The 23,756-nt window shown below is 40.6% G+C and overlaps 1 protein-coding gene across 1 annotated transcript in view; it reads right to left on the bottom strand.

Moving 5' to 3' along the window:
- Positions 1 to 1,801: 1,801 nt before the first annotated feature.
- Mnd1 (meiotic nuclear divisions 1) overlaps positions 1,802 to 23,756 on the bottom strand; it is a 69,822-nt gene continuing 47,867 nt past the window's right edge. Inside the window, exons 6-8 of the mRNA XM_052731969.1 lie at positions 21,345 to 21,459; positions 8,160 to 8,204; positions 1,802 to 2,070 (exon numbers count right to left, since the gene is read on the bottom strand). Coding sequence (XP_052587929.1) covers positions 1,964 to 2,070; positions 8,160 to 8,204; positions 21,345 to 21,459 — 267 coding nt within the window. The 3' untranslated portion in view covers positions 1,802 to 1,963. The remainder of the gene's footprint in view (positions 2,071 to 8,159; positions 8,205 to 21,344; positions 21,460 to 23,756) is intronic.

A 23,756-nucleotide genomic window follows, 5' to 3' on the forward strand; every position in this document is an offset into this window, starting at 1 on the left:
GAAATGAGGCACATGCCTGTAGTCTGAACATTTATGAGGCTGAGGCAGGAGGACCATAGTTCAGGGTCATCCTCAGCTACATAAACTGAGGCCAGCTGGGCTGTGTAGGAATCTGTCTCAGAAAAATGAAACAAACAAACAAACAAATAAAACAACAACAACAACAACAAAAACAACCCACCCTCAAAATGGCTGGTGAGATGGCGTACCAGGTAGAAGCGCTTGCCCAGAATTCACATTGAACAGACAAACCAAAGAGCTGGCTATGGTGGCATGCAGCTGGAACCCAGCAGTTTGTGGCAAGATGGGAGACAGACACAGGAGAGTTACCTGGAGTTTTCGGAAAATTGTAAAACTTCCAAAAAGGAAAAGACTACTACACGAGAGCATACTCTCCTAGGTAGGGACCTTACCTCTTCCTGTATTATCATTACATTGGCAGGATGAACTTACCTACACTATGTGTCAGCAGCCTGCTCTCCTTCTAGAGTCATCTGTTAAATATCTGCCAGCACATTGTTGACTAAGGAGAGTGCTGTAATCCCAGGTTAGTGCAGGAACACACCTCAGCTCACTCATTCTCTACCATCCTCCTGAAGATCCCAATCAAGAGAGTTACCTGCTTACACAACAGCACCTCAGGGATTATGGGAAAAGGCATCTTTTTTGACACATATATATACTTTTTCTAAACAAAGAAGCAATAAATAGTAAGTTATATCTGAAAACTCTTAAGGATTTCCACATTTGTGTTGTCAGGTGTTTCTTAGCTTTTTCCCCCTTTTCCTTTGCAGCCCAGGCTGGTCTCAAACTCACAGCAAACCTTCTGCCTCAGTATCCCAAGTGCTGTGACTAAAAGCATGAGGGACCATGCTACGTTCTGTGCTTCTATTTCATACATCAAATTCTTCTCTTATGTTGCCCTAGCAACATAAACTGGCCCCAAGAACAAGGAAAGATGGACCAATTTGCACTGCCCACAGCCAGGAAGGGATTAAGCAGGCCCAGAGCAAGCCCTAAAAATACAAAGGCCTGATTCACTAGCAAATGGCCTGGATGCCACTGGGTCATTTCAGACATATGGAGCCCTTTACTCGAGTTACTTAAAAGAACACCAAAGTTGGATAGTGTGAAGATATTAAGGTATGTGTAGTGAGCCTTGCCATACCAGCTTTTGTCTTTAATTTTGTAGTGTCTGCAAATACTCCACATGGCTAAGCTGAGCTTTTTCTTTCTTTTTTTTTTATAGCTAGGGTGGGGGCAGGCACTCACATGATTATGTGTGTGCTATAAGGAGCATACATATTTCAAGTTCTGAAAGGACATAAATCAAGACAGTTGGCCATGGGCTTGTTCTTTCAAGCAGAAAGGTACCAAACATTAGAACAACGCAGTCTCCATGTCTGAGGAATTGTAATATAATTCTAGATTGAAGATTGAAGGAACAACAATTTGCTGTACTTTCTTGTTTGCAATTTGCAAAGATGATACAGCAGACTGAATGTCAATCACACACATTTCCACCAAGTACTGAGATACAGGGAAACAGCCCTTTGGTTTTAAAGGTTATTTCTAACTCGTGTGTGTGTGTGTGTGTGTGTGTGTGTGTGTGTGTGTGTGTGTGTGTCTGTGTTTGTAACAGGGCATTCAAATTCATTCAGTATTTAATATCTGAACACAATTTAAAAACTCCATCATGCATGGCTTTGCTCTTTAAGAATGCGGCACAGCGGACTTGACCGGGTGGTGGCTTTGCTTGTACCGCCTGCTTTAACGACACTTTAATGAGCACAATGTGGAATAAGGTTACCAAAAAGGGACGAAGAACATTCTTATTTTATACTTTATTTAAAATTGTAAAACGATAAACAGTTAACAGATAGATGAAAATTCGGTACCATTAGTTAGAGAATGTTTAAGATTTGACGATTCATAAGCTCACAAATCCTTTCTCCCAAACATTTTAGTCTATGTAGTCAAAGTCTTCTGGAATTCCAAAGTTCTTATCAATTTTATTTTCTTCAAACCCAAATTTTCTTTTGGCCCAGGATTTTATTGCAAATATGTTATCTATAAAAAAAGATTAAAGATGGTTTTGCGAATTAAAAACACAATCATAAAGCATCTTAATCTACTTATTATCACAGTGCTTCCATCACGCTCGGCTGTATTAAAATAAGAAGCGGTTTGCTACGTAAGAATGTCAAAGGGGAGTAACACAGAGAGAGCAGTTTCCTTGAGTCTTGCCACATTCCTACCAGAGGCCAGGCTCCAGTCCTCAGCAATCTCAGCTGCTCTTGTTCCCAGAGGGAGCACTTTCTCTCCAGACCTCTGTCCTTCCCCTCGAGTAATGGCTTCCAGATAATCAGGACAGCCTGAGGGACTGGGCAAGAGGCCGGGAAAACGTTCTCCTTAAACTGACACAGAAACAGATGTGTCTTTGGTGTCCCTACAGGGAATCCATAATCTACCACTGAAGAGTGTTGCACCTCCTTAAAGGAATTTATCCCAAAGGGGAACCCCAAATTGTATATGAAGATTTCCAGAGAAGGCTTTTCATGCCAGTGTAGTAACAACAAGGAGGTCAAGGCCCACTCAAGCATCAGTGATTGGCAGCAAGAAGGCAGGACAGTACCACATGGAGAGGCAGAGCTGCCCCTGGGTTAAGAATGACGGTCTATATATGTCTCATCTATTATATAATTTATAATTAAAATGCTTTCCATAAACATAAGAACAATGGCCTGAGATGTCCAAGTCTGTTAAGAGGACACTGCACTCGTGGTAAAAATGAGTAAAAGATTAAAACAAGTTCTTCCTGAGCGCCAGGGCTGGATCATGTCATTACCCCTTCTAGCCACCAGCCACACTACCTTAGAATGTTCTGGAGACAGAGACTTTAAAGATGACTGAGCTAAAATGAGGTCATTAAGGTAGACTGTAAGCAAATTTGATGGGTATCTTTATAATTTAGATATAATGAGAGAGGTCAGCAGCTGGTGAAGAAAGAAAACAGGAAGTAAGAGGAGGCAGCCATGTGCAAGGCAGGCAGTGGCCTGGGGCAAACTGGACCCAGGCCTTCAGATTACACACAAACACACACACACACACACACACACACACACATACACACACACACACACACACACACACACATTCTGCCTTCCTTCAAATCAATACATGCATTTAGCTTCCCTTAGTAGACTATTTCTGTGGAAGGATAATTCTAAATATTAAATAAATATAAATTTTGGAATTCAACTTTCTTTCTTGAGTGAATACTACTAACTCAAGAGGCAGACAGTACTGGACCCCAGCTGGAGAGAAGGGCATTGATGGATGGGCTTTGAGTCTGGTTAATATATGTGTGTGTGTGTGTGTGTGTGTGTGTGTGTGTGTGTATATGCTTTAATATATGTTTTAATATTTATATTCTTTTAAAAAAAGAATAGTGTTAACAAAATGTCACTGTTTTTCTATGGATGTGTTCTAGAATGCCAACAGATATTTAAATAAAATTATTCTTCATAACAATCTAAAATGAATCTTCACTTTTCATAATGTGAGAATATTAAAACACCAGCATGAGGCAGTCCAGGATCTGCTGGACTTGTGTTTAGTTTTACAGTGTGTGCAGTCAGGAAAGCCTGGCTAATTATAGCCCAGTACTTAGACAGGTGAAGACAGAAGACCAGTACTAGTGTACTATAGATACTGCAGAATGTGCAGAATATGTGCCTTCAAGATGACACAGGAAGAAGCATCATTAATGCATTTTCAAACAATTCTAAAGTCATGTGTGTATCAGAGAAAAAAGACCTTCCAGGACAGGTTCCATGAATGTGGAAAGACTTCCAGGCAACAAGGACACACACAACAGAGGTGGCTTGTGAGAAGATACTGTGAACCTGGGTCAGAAAGAAGATGGGCACCAAGGAAGCTTTCAGCTGCTCTGAAGAAACGAGTTTCCTGTTCACATCAAGGACAAGAAAACATCCAAAGACTGAAAACAAAAAAACCAACAAAACCACACTGTGATATCTAAGGGTCAATTCAAAGATGTTGATCAAGCCTTCCTCAGGCCATTGGAGATCTGCCTTATTAAGACAGTGTCATATATAGTCCTGACAACACATTCCCTATCAAATAATTTTCCTATTGTACATAATTTTGTAAGTCAACCAAGACTATTCTTTTAAAAGAAACAACCTTAAGACTTATCTGTCGCCGGGCGGTGGTGGCGCACGCCTTTAATCCCAGCACTTCGGAGGCAGAGGCAGGCGGATCTTTGTGGGTTCGAGGCCAGGCTGGTCTCCAAAGTGAGTTCCAGGAAAGGCGCAAAGCTACATAGAGAAACCCTGTCTCAAAAAAACCAAAAAAAAAAAAAAAAAAAGACTTACCTGTCAGTCTTAATTCCTGGTAGTTCATATGCTTTTATACTAAATAGCAACAGAAGAGTTTTTGCAGTGAAGTCTCCACCTCATGCACTAAGATGCCTTTTGGTTCCTAGCACAGCAAACTAAGTCACTACCTGAATTTATTAGGATGTAATTTAAGTAAGATGTAAAGTATCACAAAACATTAATAAGATATAGTTCATCTATATTTAAAACTCTCTTTTTTCTTTCTTTCTTTTTTTTTTCTTCTTGTTGCTGTTGCCTTTTTCAAGACAAGGTTTCTCTGTGTAGCCCTGGCTGTCCCGGAACTTACTTTGTAGACCAGGCTGGCCTTGAACTCAAAGATCCTCCTGCCTCTGCCTCCTGAGTGCTGGGATTAAAGGTGTGAGCCACCACCAAGCAGCTACAATCTTTCATTCTATAAACTAAAATGTTGAACTATTAAACAACAGCTATTCTTTTTAAAAATGTTACATATTTTGGTTTCAGGTTTTGTTTTTGTGGGATTTCTGTGTGTGCAAATGTGTCTCTGTCTTTGTGTTTGAACGTTTTCTTTGGCTCTTCTACTGCTTATCTGTTTTGTCCTATTCTGATTTATTTTACTTAATTTTATTTTATTATTATTTTCTAGGTACCTCTATGTACCCTAATGAGAGAGAGAAAGGAAGAGAGTGGATTTGGGTGGGTGGGGAAGTAGGGAGGGCATGGGAGGAGTTGTTAGGGAGAGCATAATCAGATTATATTGTATTTTTGAAAAATCATTTTCAGCCAGGTGGTGGTGGTGGTGGTGGTGGTGGTGGTGGTGGTGGTGGTGGTGGTGCACACCTTTAATCCCAACACTTAGGAGGTAGAGACAGGCAGATCTCTGAGTTCAAGGCCAGCCTGGTCTACAGAGCGAGTTCTAGGACAGCCAGGGCTACACAGAGAAACTGTCTCAAAAACAAAATAAAAAATAAAAAACCAAAATGTATTTATTTTTATGTGTATGTGCATGTGCCTCCATGAATTTATTTATACCACATGCATGCAGGAGCCTTTGGAGGCAGAAAAGTGTGCTGGATACTTTGGAACTGGCATCGCAGGGGTCATGAGCCTCCACACAAGTGCCGCGAACCAAACCTGGGTCCTCTATGAGAGCAGTACTCTTAACTACTGAGCCGTCTCTCTAGTCTGGAGATTCAGAGTTCTAGAAACATTTCAAGGACATTGTTAGGTAAAAATGAACCAGACTTTAGTTGACATCTAATATATATATTTTTTTGCTATAAATAACACTGGTCTTTTCTATTGTTTTGAACCCAGGGAGGTTTTCTGAGGTGTAACTCACTTTATCTCTTATCTTCATTTTTTTTGTTTAACACATGATTATGTGAAAAGAGCTAGCTGGAGCCTTAAGTGGGAATATTTTCCAAGTGGAGTCTCATTAGTCCAGGCTGACTGGGAAGGGATGTATGGTATAAGATGGCCTTGAATTTCTGTCCCCTCTGCCTCTATCTCAGAGTGCTGAGGTTGGACTGTTCTCTGCCATGCACAGTTTGATTTGGTGCTGAGAATCAACCCTGCTCTGTGCATGCTAAGCAGCCTGCCAACTGAGCTGCACGCCGAGTCCGGGAAAGACAGTTCTGAACAGCTAACTCTGTTATCATAAAAACATCCCTTCCACGGGCTTTTCAAACTCTCAGGGTGTTTGTTTGTTTGTTTTTGCAGCTAACCACAAAAATTTCTTACAACAGTTTTTCTAATGATAATTTTGGAAGTTTATGACGAATTGGAAAACAATTTATAGTTCCTTACTTAACAACCAGAATTTACAGTGAACTGGGGAGCCAGAGACAGGGGTGCAAATGTCTAAAATGCCATGCTGAAGAGCTTACAGACTCTTACTTAGTCCCCGTAAAACGTGAGGCAGGCATTATTCCAGAGAATAGAGGAGGAACAAGCTCAGAGAAGGTCAAAGGGTCATGGAGGAGACTCAGAGGCACTCAGAGTGGCTTCCTTCTGCCACACACATCCTGTTGTTCCTACTGCTGGATGTGTTGCTTCCCTGCAAACGACTGGAGGAAAATCATGAAGTTTTCTTTACGTTGTGTTGTGGTAGCCGGAGGCTGAGCAGGTGTGTGTCATGGTGCACGGGTGGAGGTCAGAGTCAGCTCTCACCTTCCACCACGTGCATCTAATTTAGGTCCTCAGGTTTGGTGGCATTACTCCCCAATCCATCTCGGCCCCCTGACCACCTTATCTTCAATCCATATGGACACTTGCTTCATTGTCACACTCAGAATTTTGCATTTCTCAAACCTATATAATATCATATTTGTTATCATTGTTATTGTTAGCATTGGGGGAGATAAGGTCTTATGTGGCCTAGGTAAGTCTTAAACTCACTACCTAGCCAAGACTGGCCTTCAACTATTTTCCTGCCTCCAACTCCTGAGTGATGGGATTGCAGACATGTGTTACCATACCTCACACTGTATTTCTCACTTTCTTACACTTCACTGACACAGTGTCTGCTCTTTTCTCTCGTTTTCTTTATTAAAACAGTATTTTGTTTAGGAGACAACTTATAATAAATGAAATAAATAAATAATAGTTTTATAGGAGCCCAAGGGGAATTTCACTAATATTTTGTACTTATTTTATTGTAAAACAGATTAGGGGGAAATGAGGTTTAAGTTTTCTGTGAAATGTAGGCCTGGACCGGCAGCAGGAACCTGGCACACATGCCTGCTCTCCCAGAGGTTAACCTGAGACTCCACATAAGTTCTTCCCCACTCGGCTTCAGCCCTATCCACACCTCCTCCCAGTGGAGCATGATGACAACAACTAATACACGGGAGGGATTAGCCTCTCACTAGGTGGAGAAACACAGTCACCACCATTTTATTATTAACTACTGGAAAACATCAGAGCTACTCTCTGGCAGGTTTAGTACTATTAATCATACTCGTATATAAACCACAACAACCATTACTAACTTGCTCCTAAACTTTAGGACATACATAGTGCATTTGTGAGAGAGTAGGCTTGGCACAGGATGGAATCTCACAAAGCACCCCAAGCTGACCTCACTCATGGTCTCCCGGCCTCAGCCTCCCAAATGCTAAACTTGTAGGCTTGTGCCACCACACCCAGTGCCACAGTGCCTCACTAACTCACGCTTCTCAGACTATCTTTGTGGTGCAGATCAGAAAAAGCAAGCAGGCTCACAGAGAGGAATCACGAAGCCGGGCCTAATTGCTGTAGCGCAACGTGTGGCTCTGCTTCAGACTGAGGAACAACGATCACATCTACCTTGACACTCCCACAGAGGTAAGGTGAGAACACACCACACTCATTACAGGAGAGCAGCAAACAGCCCTCAAAACACCTTAGCTGTTCTTGTCTTGAGAAGACATCCTTCAGGAGTCCATGGACGCCCAAAGGGATTATAAATTTGTATACAGGGATTATAAATTTGTATACAGGAAACTGCAGGCTGCAGACACTTATCAATGGGAGGGCACTCTCCTGGCATGTGTGAAGCCTTGTGTTCAATCCCCAGTACCAAAGAGAAGCACAACTACATGGAGCTTCAACCACACCCTTAGATAGGTAAGTTCAATGATCAGAACTTGGCTTAGGAAAAGTGAGACTCGGAGCTACTTCTGGTTTCAGAGAAATGCACTTTCATAAAGATGATTCAGAAGCTGTGTGAGGCACTGAACTGCCCGTCATTGTGGAGCCTTGGCTACCGCCCACTAGTGCCACTGCAGAACCTACCAGTCCATCGGTTGGCGGCTTCTTTGGCTACTTTATTTGCTTGACCTGAAAAAAACAAACAAACAGATAAAATGATATGCAGTTATTTATATGTATAAAACTACCTCCAACCCTCTACAGATATTTACCAACATATTACAAATTACACATATACTAGAAATTACCATGAAAAAGCTCAAATAGTAGTATAGCATTGTATTTTAAAAACCTGTTCAAATGCTCAAGACAATTTTAGGTATTTGCAATTATATTAAGTAAACAGAAAATCGGTATGAACAACTTCCCTTTCTAAATGTCCATTACCACCGTACTTCTTTAAAGTACAGGTTTATCTTATAGCTTCATTTATTTATGTGTGTGTGTGTGTGTGTGTGTGTGTGTGTGTGTGTGTGTGTGTGTGTGTGTGTGTGTAGAGCGGCACAGGACAGATGTGAAGGTCAGAGGACACCTTACAGCAGTCGGCTGTCTCCTCCCACCAGGAAGTCAGGTCTGTGTCAAGCATTTTTAACCTCTGAGATACCTTGCCATTCCCTAAAGTACAGGTTTAAATGAGAGGTTTCTCAATCAACTTACCATATCAAAATGATAAAACAATTTACTGGTAAGAGTTTTACTCTATATATTCTTAGGTTACAATAAATCTAACTTTTAAAAATTTTAGAAACAAAGCCGGGCATGGTGGTTCATATCTTTAATCCCAGCACTTGTAAGGCAGAGGCAGGAAGATGTCTGTTAAGTTCAGGCCAGACTGGTCTACGTAGTGTGTTCTAGGACAGCCAGAGCTACACAGTGAGACCCTACCTCAAAAAAACAAAACAAACTTATTGGAAGCAAGAAAGTAATGCCATAGGAGAAAATATTTATTTTAATTTATATGTTAAATATATAGTTTTATACAAGTGTGCCAATGCATGGCTGAACTTCAGCACACTAGAAGCTGAAGCAGGAGGATCTTAAGTTTGAGGGTAGCATGAACTACATGGTGAGAATTTATCTCAAAACCAAACCAAGAAATTTAAAATAATGAATATACATTGCTACTAAATGTATCTGTACAAGTATCTTTCAAGTCACTCTAGATAGACTGTTCATAGCAATGCCATGACCATAAACATCACTTATACTGATGACATTTTTGTTTGGTTTGGTTTTTCGAGACAGGGTTTCTCTGTGTAACAGCCCTGGCTGTCCTGGAACTCACTTTGTAGACCAAGTTTGCTTCAAAGTCACAGAGATCCGCCTGCCTCTGCCTCCTGAATCCTGGAATTAAAGGCATGCACTACCAAGTCCAGCTGACAGTTATCTTTTTTAATCATTTATTTTTTATTTTATGTGCATTGATGTTCTGCCTACATGTATGTCTGTGTGAGGATGTCAGGTCCCCTGCAACTGGAGTGACAGACAGTTGTGAGCTGCCATGTGGGTGCTGGGAATTGAACCTGGGTCCTCCAGAAGAGCAGCCAGTACTTTTAACCACTGAGCCATCTTTCCATCCCTGATAACATTTATTTTTTTTATGAAAACATAAGTTATATGTGACGGATTTCACCCTATTAACTTGGTGGATTCATTAAACAGTTGTACAAACATCACCACTATCTTAATTCTAGAACATTCTTATCAACAACAGAAAATCACATATGCCAAACAGACATCCACAATCCCCATTCTCTAGCCCCCAACAACCACCATTTGCTTTCTATCTAACGGCTTTCTCCTGTGGGGACACTTCATATGAAGGAAATGTGTTCTCTTGTGTGTGGCTTCTCTCCACACACCAGTATTTTCAGGGTTCATCATAAATCAACACCTACTATTATTTTGTATAATAAACTACGTTTTACAACTTGCTTGCCCGTTTGTCTGCTGACAGACATTGGGCCATTTCCACTAATCCAAACAATAATTGCATTGAACATATTTTCAATTCTCTTGAGTGTAAGTCTAGAAATAGAACTGATGACTCACATGGTGTGTACTATTTTGAGGAATGGATAATTTTGGGGGGTTGATTTCTTGAAACAGGTTCTTACCTTAAGCTCCTAGCTCACCTGTTAATCTTCTTGCCTCTGCCTCCTAAGTGATAGGATTCTAAGTGTATGTCACCATACCTGGCCTTTACTTTTTTTTTTTCCCCCTGAGACAGGGTTTCTCTGTGTAGTTTTGGTGCCTGTCCTGGATCCCACTCTGTAGACCAGGCTGGCCTCAAACTCACAGAGATCCACCTGGATCTGTCTCCTGAGTGCTGGGATTAAAGGCATGCGCTATCACTGCCCGGTCTGGCCTTTACTTTTCAAAGTAGCTGTACCATTTTGTAATCCTACCAGCTATACAAGGGTTCCTATTTCTCCACATGATCAGCAACACTTGTCTTTAAAAACAAAACAAAACTGTAGTCATTTGGGGCTGGAGAGATGGCTCAAGAGTTAAGAGCACTGGCTGCTTTCTCAGAAGACCTGGGTTCAGCTCCCAGCATTTGCATGGCAGCCAACAACCAATTATAATTCTAATCCAGGGAATCCAATGCCTTCTTCTGAAAGAAGACACTGCATTTACATGATGCACAGAGATACACACAGGCTGAACACCCATACACATAAAATTAAAAATAGGGAGAAAAATCTCATCCTAAGGAATGTGAAAAGACATCTCACTATAGTTCTAATCTAATGAGGAATGCTGATTTTTTTATTGGATATTTGTTTATTTTCCTTGGAAAAATGTTTAATCTGTTGACCATTTTAAGTTAAAATTTTGATCATTTTATTACCGAATTATAAGTTCTTTTTTATATTTTGGATATAGCCTATCTGTCAAATAGAAGTTTACAAACATTTTTCTCATTTTATAAGTATCATTTTACAATCCTGATATTTGAAAAAAGTTTTCAGTTTTGATGAAACTCAGTGATTTTTGTTTGTTTGTTTTAATGTCACACTTAAGTAAATGAGAGAAAAATACACATCTATGTTTCTTTTGAGAGACGTAGCTTGAGCCCTTACATTTAGGTCTTTGAACCATTCAATTTCTGCTACGGTAAGCAGAGGAGAACAGGCTAATTTATTACATGTGTAGATCTAATTGTGCCCAACAGCATTAAAAGATTTCTTTCTCAGCTGGATGATCTGAGAATCCTTAATCCTGATTACAATCAACCATGCTGACTTCTGGACTCTCAAGTCCATTTCATTAAGCTATGTCTCTCCTGACCCAACATGACACCCCTTGAACTGCTGGATATTTGCATTAAGTTTTGGAATTAAGAAAATTAGTCTTCAATATTTTTTTAAAAATTGTTTATTTTGGGTCTCTTCTATTTCTATATGAACTTAAAGAATTTCTGAAAAATAAGCAGGTAGAACTGGGATGGATTCTTCACTGAATATGTGGATAATGTCTGGAGTATTTCCACCTTAACAATTTAAGTCTTTCACCCACTAACCTGGTGTATCTTTCCACTTACAGGAATCTTTATTTTGTTTCAACAATGTTTCAGTTTTCAGGACACATCTTACTTTTCTTTGTTTGATATTTTTATTCATAAATCATTTGATCTGCATTGACGCTATGGAAAAGCATGGATTTTCTTTCCTTAACTTCAGTTTCAATTTGTTCATTGTTAGCAATACAGAAATACAAATAAACTTGGGCATGACGATGTAATCCCAGCATTTGGCAAGGCTGAGGCAGGAGAATCAATAGTTCAAGGTCAGCCTGAACTACATGGCAAAACCCTATGCTCCAAGCAAGCAAGCAAGCAAAGAGAACATGATTTTTAAAATAATGACATTCTGGTATGCAAACCTTCTGAAATTATTAGTCATAATAATTTTGGGGGGATGTTTATGTCCATGAATATAAGTATTGTTGAAGATTTTTCAATTTGGGGAGTATTTATTTCCATGTATATAAATATTGCTGAAGATTTTCTATATAAATATAAAAATATATAATCTAAAGTCAACTAGCTTTACTTCATTGTTTTGTTTGTTGGTTAGTTTGTTTTTCGAGACAGGGTTTCACTGTGTAGCCCTGGCTGTCCTGGCACTCACTCTGCAGACCAGGCTGGCCTCAAACTCACAGAGATCTGCCTGCCTCTGCCTCCCGAGTGCCAGGACTAAAGGAGTGCGCCACCACTGCCTAGCTTTTCTTTCAAAGTGAGTATTTTGTTATTTCTTTTTCTTGACTGGCTAGAATTTCTAGTACAACGTTGAACCTGTAATGAAAGTAGACCTCCATCCAGGAAGATGACCTCTTAGGTGGAGGAAGTTCATTTCCCAGTTCATTGAATACTTTTTTTTTTTCATTGAATACTTTTAATTATGAAAGACTATTGAATTTTGTCCAAAAAAAAATGGCTTTTAACTGGGTGTTGTTGTACACACCTTTAATCTAGCACCCAGGAAGCAGAGACGGGGGAATCTATGTCAATCAGAGGCTAGTCTCATCTACATAACAAGTTCTAGACCACCCAAAGCTACAGAGTGAGACCTTGTCTCAAAAATATAGAACTTAAGCCGGGCGGTGGTGGCGCACGCCTTTAATCCCAGCACTCGGGAGGCAGAGCCAGGCGGATCTCTGTGAGTTCAAGGCCAGCCTGGGCTACCAAGTGAGTTCCAGGAAAGGCGCAAAACTACACAGAGAAACCCTGTCTTGAAAAACAAAAAAAAAAAAAAAAAAAAATATAGAACTTTTTTTTTTCCACTTCTTTAGACAAATACTTGGTTACCCTTGTCCCACCAAGTTTTATTTTATAAATATCTTGTTAATGGATTTTTTATAGGTTATGTTGTTTCACTGGATGAACAAACCTTGCATCCCTAAGATAATCCTTTTCATACGCTGCTGGACTTGGTTTACTAATATTTCGTTGAGATTTTAACTCTATTCATAAGTAACATGAATCTTAAATTTTCCTCTCTTGTTATCTTTGTCTAGCAGTGATATGAGAATGATGCTGGGGTCAAGTGACACAAAAAGAAGTCTTCTCTACTTCTCAGCCTAAAAGAATGATTTAAATGTTGGATAGAGTTCCATCACTGAAAACTAGGCTGTATCTATGCATGTCTGCTTAGTTCAAAGTGTTAAATCTTCTATGTCCTGATGTTCTAGTTCATTTGATCTTTGGGGGGGGTGTTCAGGATTTAACCCAGGGCCACAGGCATGCTAAGCAGGCGAGCCAACTACCCCATTCCTCCTCAACTGTTTATTCAAAGTACTGTTTTGTTTTCAAATACTAGAATTCAGTATTCAAATAATTACTGCTGAATTATCTGTCTCTTTAATTCTTTAAGCTTTTGCTCTATGTATTTTATCATTGTTATATTAGTTGCATATATTAGTTACTTTTCTGTTGCTAGGATGAACCCCATGACCAAAGGTGACCTAGGGAGGAAGGGGTTTTGGTTTACAGTTCCAGAAGAGCCATCATGGTAGGGAGGCATGGCAGCAAGCAGCAGGCATGGGAGAGGCATGATGGCAGCAACAGGGAGCTGAGAACTCACCTCTTCAAATACAAGCAGGAAGCAAAGAGCAAACAGAAAGGATGAAAAGCTTAACCTCTCAAAACGTACCTCCGTGTAAACTTCCTCCAGCTAGGCTGCAGCTCCTAAACCTCCCCAAACAGGAGCATCAGCTGGGAAACTGTTCAAATGCAGGAGCCTGTGGGAGACACTTCTCATTCAAATATCCACAGCTATGTATACACATAACTTGTATTTTCTGACCCTTCATCATCATCATAAACTGCACTTTCCACACTAGTAATAACTCATCTCAGAGTCTATTTTCTTTGCTCTTAGCTTAGCTGCCATGACCCCTTTCAATTACTGTTTGCAAGTCTTCCTCTAGCCTTTTACTTTCGACATATTTTAGTCTTTAAATATGAGTCTCTTGTAGGTGGTATATAATTAGTTTACTTGTTTCCTTCAATTTTGGCCTTCCTAGCCTTTTAATTGGAAAACAAGCCATTTTTCACTTAGTATAATTATGATATGATTTACATGACATTTTGTCATTTCCCATGTGTGGTGGTTTGGGAGAGAAATGTCCCTCATAATCTCTCATATTTGAACACTTGGTCCCCAGCTGGTGGCGCTGTTTGAGGAGGTTGTGGAACCTTTAGAAAGTGGAGCCTTGCTGGAGGAAGTACATCACTGTGGGTGTGGGGGGTGGACTTTGGGAGTTTATAGCCTCACCCCACTTCCAGTTCATCGCTTTGTTTCTGTGTGTAGTGACATGTGCACTCGGCCAGCCTGCTGCCACGCCTCCCTCGCTATTATGAACTCTCCCTCTGGAACCACAAGCAAAGGTAAACTCATTCATAAGCTGTTTTTGGTCATGGTGTTCATCGTAGCAACAGAAAGGAACTAATGCACTATGTCAAATGTCCCTTTTGTCCTTCAATTTTTCCAAAACTAATGTTTGTGTTAAGAGTTATTTAAAGTTTCTCTGTCTTTCTCCCTCCCTTCCTCAAATTTCTGCACTCTAAAATAGCAAGGAAAACTGAGAATGAAACTCAGGTTTTTGCGTGCCAGGAAAATATGAAAGAAATGTCACCCCTCCCCTCCCCTGCTGTTTCTTGTACCATGTATTTTGGGAGTGGTTTTGTTATCTTTTGGTGACTATCCTGAGGACTGCCACTAATGTCTGAACTTATAACATTCTATTCAGATAAATACAGAAAATTCAGATAAATATCAACTTGATTTCCATAGAAAGTTCTCTCTGCTATAGAACACCATTTCCACCCTCCAAATAATGCTAGTACTGCCACAGACTGTATCTTCTATACACGTGGTTGTTTACAGGCATTGCTGCCTTATACAGCTGTCTCCTAAATCAGAAAAGTAAATAGACAAAAACTATGTCTATTGTCTATTTACTTAACCAATAGCCTTCACTGCTGATTTAGTTCTTCATATTGACCAAACTATGTTCCAGTGTCAAGTGTAAGCTAGTAGTTGTTCACTTGAGGATCTTTTATTTTGCCTGTTATCCCTGGATATAGAAATCTTGATGGATAGTTTTCCTTCAGTATTTTGAATATGTCCTCCTCCGATGCTTTTGGCTTCTAAATTTTCTAAATAAAAACAAGCAGTTAATTTTAGTGAAGATCCCTGATTGTGATGACTTGTTTCTTTCCTGCTACTTTCCAAATTGTCCTTAATTAGGACAATTTGATCATAATGTTCTACAGGTCTCAGGATCTGGACATGTTTCCTCGTTGGTTCTTCCTAGACTCAGAACATGTCTACTGAACTACCTTCCACCCTGTTGGTTCTTCCTAGACTCAGGACATGTCTACTGAACTACCTTCCATCCTGTTGGCTCTCCTAGACTCAGGACATGTCTACTGAACTACCTTCCATTCTGTTGATTCTTCCTAGACTCAGGACATGTCTACTGAACTACCTTCCACCCTGTTGGCTCTCATAGACTCAGGACATGTCTACTGAACTACCTTCCATTCTGTTGATTCTTCCTAGACTCAGGACATGTCTACTGAACTACCTTCCACCCTGTTGGTTCTTCCTAGACTCAGAACATGTCTACTGAACTACCTTCCACCCTGTTGGTTCTTCCTAGACTCAGGACATGTCTACTGAACTACCTTCCATTCTGTTGATTCTTCCTAGACTCAGGACATGTCTACTGAACTACCTTCCACCCTGTTGGTTCTTCCTAGACTCAGGACATGTCTACTGAACTACCTTCCACCCTGTTGGTTCTTCCTAGACTCAGGACATGTCTACTGAACTACCTTCCATCCTGTTGGCTCTCCTAGACTCAGGACATGTCTACTGAACTACCTTCCACCCTGTTGGTTCTTCCTAGACTCAGGACATGTCTACTGAACTACCTTCCATCCTGTTGGCTCTCCTAGACTCAGAACATGTCTACTGAACTACCTTCCATTCTGTTGGTTCTTCCTAGACTCAGGACATGTCTACTGAACTACCTTCCATCCTGTTGGCTCTCCTAGACTCAGGACATGTCTACTGAACTACCTTCCATCCTGTTGGCTCTCCTAGACTCAGGACATGTCTACTGAACTACCTTCCATTCTGTTGGCTCTCCTAGACTCAGGACATGTCTACTGAACTACCTTCCATCCTGTTGGCTCTCATAGACTCAGGACATGTCTACTGAACTACCTTCCACCCTGTTGGCTCTCATAGACTCAGGACATGTCTACTGAACTACCTTCCATTCTGTTGATTCTTCCTAGACTCAGGACATGTCTACTGAACTACCTTCCACCCTGTTGGCTCTCATAGACTCAGGACATGTCTACTGAACTACCTTCCATTCTGTTGATTCTTCCTAGACTCAGGACATGTCTACTGAACTACCTTCCACCCTGTTGGCTCTCATAGACTCAGGACATGTCTACTGAACTACCTTCCATTCTGTTGATTCTTCCTAGACTCAGGACATGTCTACTGAACTACCTTCCACCCTGTTGGTTCTTCCTAGACTCAGGACATGTCTACTGAACTACCTTCCATTCTGTTGGTTCTTCCTAGACTCAGGACATGTCTACTGAACTACCTTCCATCCTGTTGGCTCTCCTAGACTCAGGACATGTCTACTGAACTACCTTCTATCCTGTTGGTTCTTTCTTCAGCCGGCTCCAACCTCTGCTTAACCACTCTGACTTCACTTCTGTTGTTGCGGTTTTAAACTCCAGATTCCTACTTGGCTCTTCTGGCCTGATTTCTATTTCTCCATTAACATTATCTACTCTGTGAACTATCCTTAGGCCTGCCTTTATTTTTTTGGACACGCCTCCTTTGGTGACCATGTTTTTTTTTTGAAACAGTTCACTAAAATTTTTGTCTAATAAGCCCAACAGTGCTTCTTCAGAACAGTGTCTACTGAGCACTTTAGTCGTGGCTTGTAGGGTACATTTTCTTGTTTCTTTGCATGTCTTACAATTTTTTAATACAAAACTGCACATTTAAAATATAATGTGGCAGCCAGCCAGTGGTGGTGGTGGCACATGCCTTTAATTCTAGAACTCAGGAGGCAGAGGCAAGTGAATCTCTGAGTTTAAGGACAGACTGATATATAGAGCGAGTTCCAGGACAGCCAGGGCTACACAGAGAAACCCTGCTTCAACACCCACCCCCCAACAAAAAAAAAGAAAAACAAAAAACAAAAAAAACCACAGGGTTTAAGTTGCCTAGGCTGGTCTTGAACTTTCAATCTTTATGCCTCTGCCTCCTAAATAACTGGGATTATAGGCATGTGCCACCAAGCCTGACTTACTTTCAAGTATTTTTGTGAGAATTCAGTTTCTACCACTAGTTTTATCTAGTCTTGTTCAAATAATGGTTCAAGTGGCTAAAAATAGTATTATATAAAATGATTGCTTTGACTTCTCACTTCCCTGGTTATTTACAATTAAACTTGTTAATAAATCAATCATCACATTGAAATGATGAACTACAAATATTTCCTGCAGGCACTATTTTAAGAAAGAGAAAATATATAAGCATGTCTATGTGAACTATTATCAGGAAAGTGTATTCCACATGGATCATGGACAGCCAGGATAAGCCCGAGTGTTGTAACGTGGCTATGAGAGCTTGCTATTAAGAGCTAAATCCTATTAAAATCAATTTATAAAACACATAATCCTTTAATCCAATTCTTCCTACCCTAACTTGATAGCTAAAATCCTATGAAAATCTTCATTATAAAAAAGCACATTAGCGCCGGGCGGTGGTGGCGCACGCCTTTAATCCCAGCACTCGGGAGGCAGAGCCAGGCGGATCTCTGTGAGTTCGAGGCCAGCCTGGGCTACCAAGTGAGTTCCAGGAAAGGCGCAAAGCTACACAGAGAAACCCTGTCTCGAAAAACCAAAAAAAAAAAAAAAAAAAAAAAAAGCACATTAGTATTTGGGGTTAGAGGTTAGAACCTAGTAAAGTTATTTAAATTTAATGATAAGGAGATTTCTGACATTAGCTACTAACAATTTTAAGTTCTTAGATCTGTGGAATTTATAGTTTTCACTGAAATTTTCAGGACTATTTACTGCACCTACTGCATGGGAGGAGGGACTGGGCAGTAGTCAGAGTTCAATCTGCTCCATAAAAATTCAAAAACAATTGTTTTTACAGATATTTTCCTGGTCCAGCAAGCACTCCACTCCTTTCTGAGTCCAATTACACATATGTTAGGCTAGGGTGTCCTCAGATCATGGATGCCAGTTTAATATTTAACTTTTTCTCTTTGCTATGTCTTCAAATACACTAATTTGTTCTTTGGCAAAAAGTAATCTGCTATTAATCCAGTGTAATTCTCATGTCAAATATGGTGTTCCTGTCAAAAAGAACTGATATAGGTCTCTTTGATATCTTTCATACTGCCTCTTCAGTTTCCAACTTACGGACAACTCTAAGCATTTCAATGCTCTGCCCTGCTGGTTCTGCTCTGGTCCAGCACTGACTGACAGATTACTCTGTTTGCTGTGTGTGACATTTTCCTATTCTCTGCACAACTGGCATATTGGCCTACATTCCAAACACACACACATACACACACACACACACACACACACACACACTCACTCACTCACTCTTTCTCTCTCTCTCTCTCTCTCTCTCTCTCTCTCTCTCTCTCGTTTATATTTAGGGTTCACAGACTTTATTAGTTCAACAATAAACAGGGAAGGAAACATGCTAATTATCACTCCTGGGGCATCATTCACAGACACGAAAACCACCCTTCAAAAGCAAAACATATGTTTTTTTGCTAGGTGATTTTGGATTTTTATAAGTATTCCTAAACTTGTTCCAGGACATGCTAAGTTATCTGGCAATAGTTCGATGTTTTCAATCTTAGTCTCCTGGTGTGTAAGTGATAGCTAGAAGTAATGTCAGCAAAGGTCCCTTGCCCAAGGAAATACCTGGCGCAGTACCATGAGAATTACAAAATAGAAAATCGTAACTCCTCACTGAGGAGGGCTAACACTTACAGCTCCTGAATAGAGAAAAGAATGAAAGAGAAGCAAACGTGGGGCCACAGAGGCTTCCTAGTGAGACCTTACTCGGGAACAGAGAACCTGAGCCTGCTGTACCCAGCAGGGCTGCACAAGGAGATGATTTGGCCACAGGCGGGTTTACCAGGTGTTTGGAAGGGTCTGCACTTGGCTGTATGGTGTGCTTTGATCTTGCAAGGGGGAGGTCTTTTGCCTCTCCCCTGGGCATATTATAAAAAGTCCTTTTGAATAAAGGACGAGGCTGGTGGGTACTGACCCAGGCCCTCCCGAGACTATCCTGTGTTTCTGTCTTTCTTCTCATCGTCTAGGTCCATCTTTCTACCATTTCTTATCCCTCTCTCCTCCACCTAGGAACCCTTCAAAAGGTGGGTGCTGGACTCCTACAAGCAAAGAAGTGATGCTCCAAGGAAAAGTGGTAGAATTACTGCACACCAGCTTGCTGGTGCTGTTCTCTAGAATCTAAAAATTTTACAGTCAAAGGTTTTCATGAAGAGATGGGAGTAGAACTCTCTGAGACAGTCATTCTCTGCAAATCCAGTGTTTGGGAGACATGTTGGGCCACAGATTTTTTCATCACCATCCTGTGGAACAAAGTGCTTAGCTACATCTGGCACTACAACAGCTACTTCAACATCAGAGACCAGGAGGAAAAGGAGGCAGTATTACCAGCAAGCCAGGCCTCTTATCATCCGGTCTCAGAAGTGAAAGGCTGCTTGTTCAAGATGTCAGCTGTGTGGTGAGCCTAAAGGTCCTCAAGAGCTTCACAGACATGCTTCTTCCCCAGGCTCAACACTCTCAGGTGACTAGCTTTCAGGACTACCATGCATGTACCTTCCCACAGTTCCTGAAAAGCTTTTGTTTTCGCAGAAAGAAAATCTGACCCTCACGCCCTCTGACCGGGCCTGCTCCTTTCTGACTGCAGTTTTCTGATCTAACAACTTTTTCCTATGGCAGCACTTTTTTGCTTAGCTGACGTATTTCCTTTTGTATTTACAATCTACACCACTTAGTCACAGTCAATGAAGATCTGCGTTGTGGTCACCACTGTATGTTCATAGGTGTTTCCTTAGGCAGGTGACCCAGACTGTGCTGAAATCCCAGCATTCTGGAGGCAGAGGCAAGGGGACTTCTAGCTTAAAGCCAGCCTGGGCTACATAGAGAGATCTTTTTCTCAAAAGACAACACACATGCACATGTGCGTGCTAGGCCACCTTAATTGTAATCCAACTATGCTCAGGCTACTTCTAAAGTACCAAGTAGTCCCAGGTTTGTTAAAGTCTCAGTCATGTGCTATGTCACATCTTTAAAAAGATACACTTGGTAAAGTTTGCCCTAAACAAAAGTAAGCTAAAATAGAAAAAATATGGAAAAAGTTATACATATTTTCCTAAACAGTTAAATGCTGCATCTTTATAATATGCTTTTTAAAATTCTATAAGTGTTCTAACTTCAGGTTTCTATAAATACATAAATAATACCAAGTTTTGAAGATTCTGTTTTAAAATTGAAGGAAGGCAGGCAAGATGGCTCAGTGGGTACAGGGGCTTGCCGCCAAGCTTGACGGCCTGAGTCAGATCCCTGGAATCCATACGGTGAAAGGAGAGAACCAACCGCTGTAAGTTGTCCTCTGACCTCCACACACAAGGAAGAAAATCACCGGTATACTCATAAGGCAAGCGCTTGTATCTACAATATCCTTTTCTTAGAAGGGAATGGTCGATTTCTTCATAGACTGGAGGTGGCTGAGACCAAACTGCTCTTTCTCTGACCTCTCAGTTTCCTGACTATCTTAGGCCTGGACTGTCCCATCCCGTTTACTGCCTTCCTTCTGAAATGCTTTCTGTGCCAAGCTGTGAGCACTCAAGGCTGGACTGTGAACCTCCTTAGTAGCAACTGTGAGGCAGTGTCTTTGTTAGACCACAGACACAGTGAGCAGCAGCACTGAAGCCGTCTTAAAGGAGACTGTACGTGTGTAAACACACACACAGACACACACACACACACACACACACACACACACACACACAGAGAGAGAGAGAGAGAGAGAGAGAGAGAGAGAGAGAGAGAGAGAGAGAGAGAGAGAGAGAGAGAAGAGAGAGAGGCTGGTTTCCAGGCAACTAGACATGCCAAGTCTCTTGTTATCAAAATTAAGATGTTCAGTTGTGATAAGAACTTACGTATCTCTTGCACAACTTGTGGGTCACATTCTCTGTATTTTTCGACTTCTGCCTTAAGTTGATCCCTTTGGTTCCGAAATGAAGAAAGTTCTTTTATAAGCATGGCTCGTTCTTCCTGGATGTAAAGGATTTTATGTGCAATTAGGCCAAATAATGTAGCAGGCTTTTTTGGACCACCAGCCCCCAAATCATGACACAGAAATTTATTATTAATTATAAATGCTCGACCTCAGCTTAGGTTGTCTCTAGCCAGCTTTTTTAACTTAAATTAACTTATTTCTATTCATCTATGTGCTACCCGAGGCTCATTTACCTCATCTATGTACGTACTGTCCATCCTGTTTTCCTGCTTCCCCTGTGTCTGTCTGTCTGTCTGCCAGCTAGCTGGCTTCCCTTTTCTCTCTGCCCACCAGCCCTGCCTATTCATCCTCCGCCTAGCTATTGACTGTTCAGCTTTTTATCAGACCAATCAGGTGCCTTAGGCAGGCAAGGTAAAACAGCAACACATCTTTACAAATGCAGTATAAACAAGTGCAACACATCTTTACATAGTTAAACAAATATTCTATTCCACAACAAATCTCATGTGTAATAAAGTAATAAGTTCTGTAAAACACTTATGTATTTGATATGATATATTTATATGGTCAGCTCCCAGTATCCATGGGTTCTGCATCTGCAGATTCAATCATCTACATATCAAAAAATACTAAAAAAGAAAAACATATACACCTGTACTAAACATGCACAGAAATTTCCCTCAGTGTCAGTCTCTGAAATTTACAATAGAAAAAATGTTTACAGAGCATTTCTGTTGTAGTAGGAATTATATGTAATCTAGAGATTATTTAAAATTATGAGGATTATATAAGATATATGCAACTATTATGCCATTTTATAGACATCTATTACAATTATATGTAAGTATATATTTTACATATATATTATATACAGACATATATAATTTGCAATTTTCATTCATGTACTGTATGTGTGGAGCTTCCATCCTGAGGGTCCCAGGAGGTGAATTCAGGCTGTCAGGTCTGGCAACAAGCACCTTTACCTGGTGAGCCCTCATGGGTCTAACTTAAAGAGGGACTTGAGCATCCAGATTTTAGTATCTCACAAGGTCTTGGTGCCAATCCCTCAGTGGACACACCTCAGTATACACACAAATATGCACAGTGTAAGAACAAGCCTAATTCCCATCCTTCTCTGAAATCTCAAATGCCTTTCCTGTATATTGAATAATGAAATAAGAATAATGAAATATGTAGAATGCAACAGTCATACAGGCAAGAACAGATGGTTACACATGGATGAACTCAAGGATGATGATGTTACCACAGATCAGAGGAATCTTGCACTGCTTTTGGGGTAACTTCATGGCTTGTGCTTATGCATGGGAGTCACAGTTTCTGGCAACATTAATCATTGAACAATTATGCTTCAAAAGGTGTCGGAAAAAATGTTCTAGATTTTTTTCAACTTTAAAAGATTAACCTTTATAAATATTTAAAGGGATCAGAAATGGCCTCCTGCCATTTTTCTTTCAAGGTGAACCAAATAAGGCTTTTAAATAGCATAATCCAACAGGCACCCTTTGACATTTTAGACAGAGCCCTCATCAACACAGAGATGTCACTATGACTGTGTGACTGACATTTGTGAAACCTAGAAAATAACTCACACAAAATCAAATGCTGGTAAAGACTCTCAGATAAATACAAGGCAAAAATCAAAGTTCAAGAAGCCTGAATGGGGCTGGCCTAGGGCTTCCCTGCCACCCTGTACTTTCTGTTTGTACTCTGGTTTTGGTTTTGCTGTTGTTCTTGCTGTCTAGAGAGTGTTACGTTCTAGAGCAGACAAGCCCAACAGAGCACTGCATGATGGGAACAACCTAATTCTGCACATTCCAGTACAGGGTCGTTAATCACATGTACATGCAATACGGTAGCCAACGCTGAAAAACTGAACTGTATATGATTTAAATGTAAATGGGTGCATATAATTAGTAAATGCCATATTGACACAGCTCAGAGAAAGTTGAGGCTAACTAGAATGTGCCAGAATGGTTACTACTTGTAGTGATATATCGTGTACCCTAACAAAATTTGCCTGGAGATCAGAAAGACAAAGGAACAAGCCACTGCCATGTCTTACTTCGTCAGCTCCACAAATCCTCTGTATGTCTCTGAGTTCTCAGCTGAAAGGCTTCAGCCAAAAGAGCTTCTAGCTGCAAGGGACGCTTCTGCTGAAAAGCCTTAGTTCCTGTATCCTCACGCCTTAGATACCTTTCTCTGCCCACCATATCACTTCCTTCTTAGTGCTGGGATTAAAGGCATGTGACTTCCCAAGCAAAGGCATGAAATCTCAAGTGCTGGGATTAAAGGCATGTGATTCCTAAGTACT

The sequence above is a fragment of the Peromyscus californicus genome, unplaced genomic scaffold (genome assembly GCF_007827085.1).
Source record: "Peromyscus californicus insignis strain IS unplaced genomic scaffold, ASM782708v3 Scaffold_9__1_contigs__length_137607984, whole genome shotgun sequence".
NCBI lineage: Eukaryota > Metazoa > Chordata > Mammalia > Rodentia > Cricetidae > Peromyscus > Peromyscus californicus.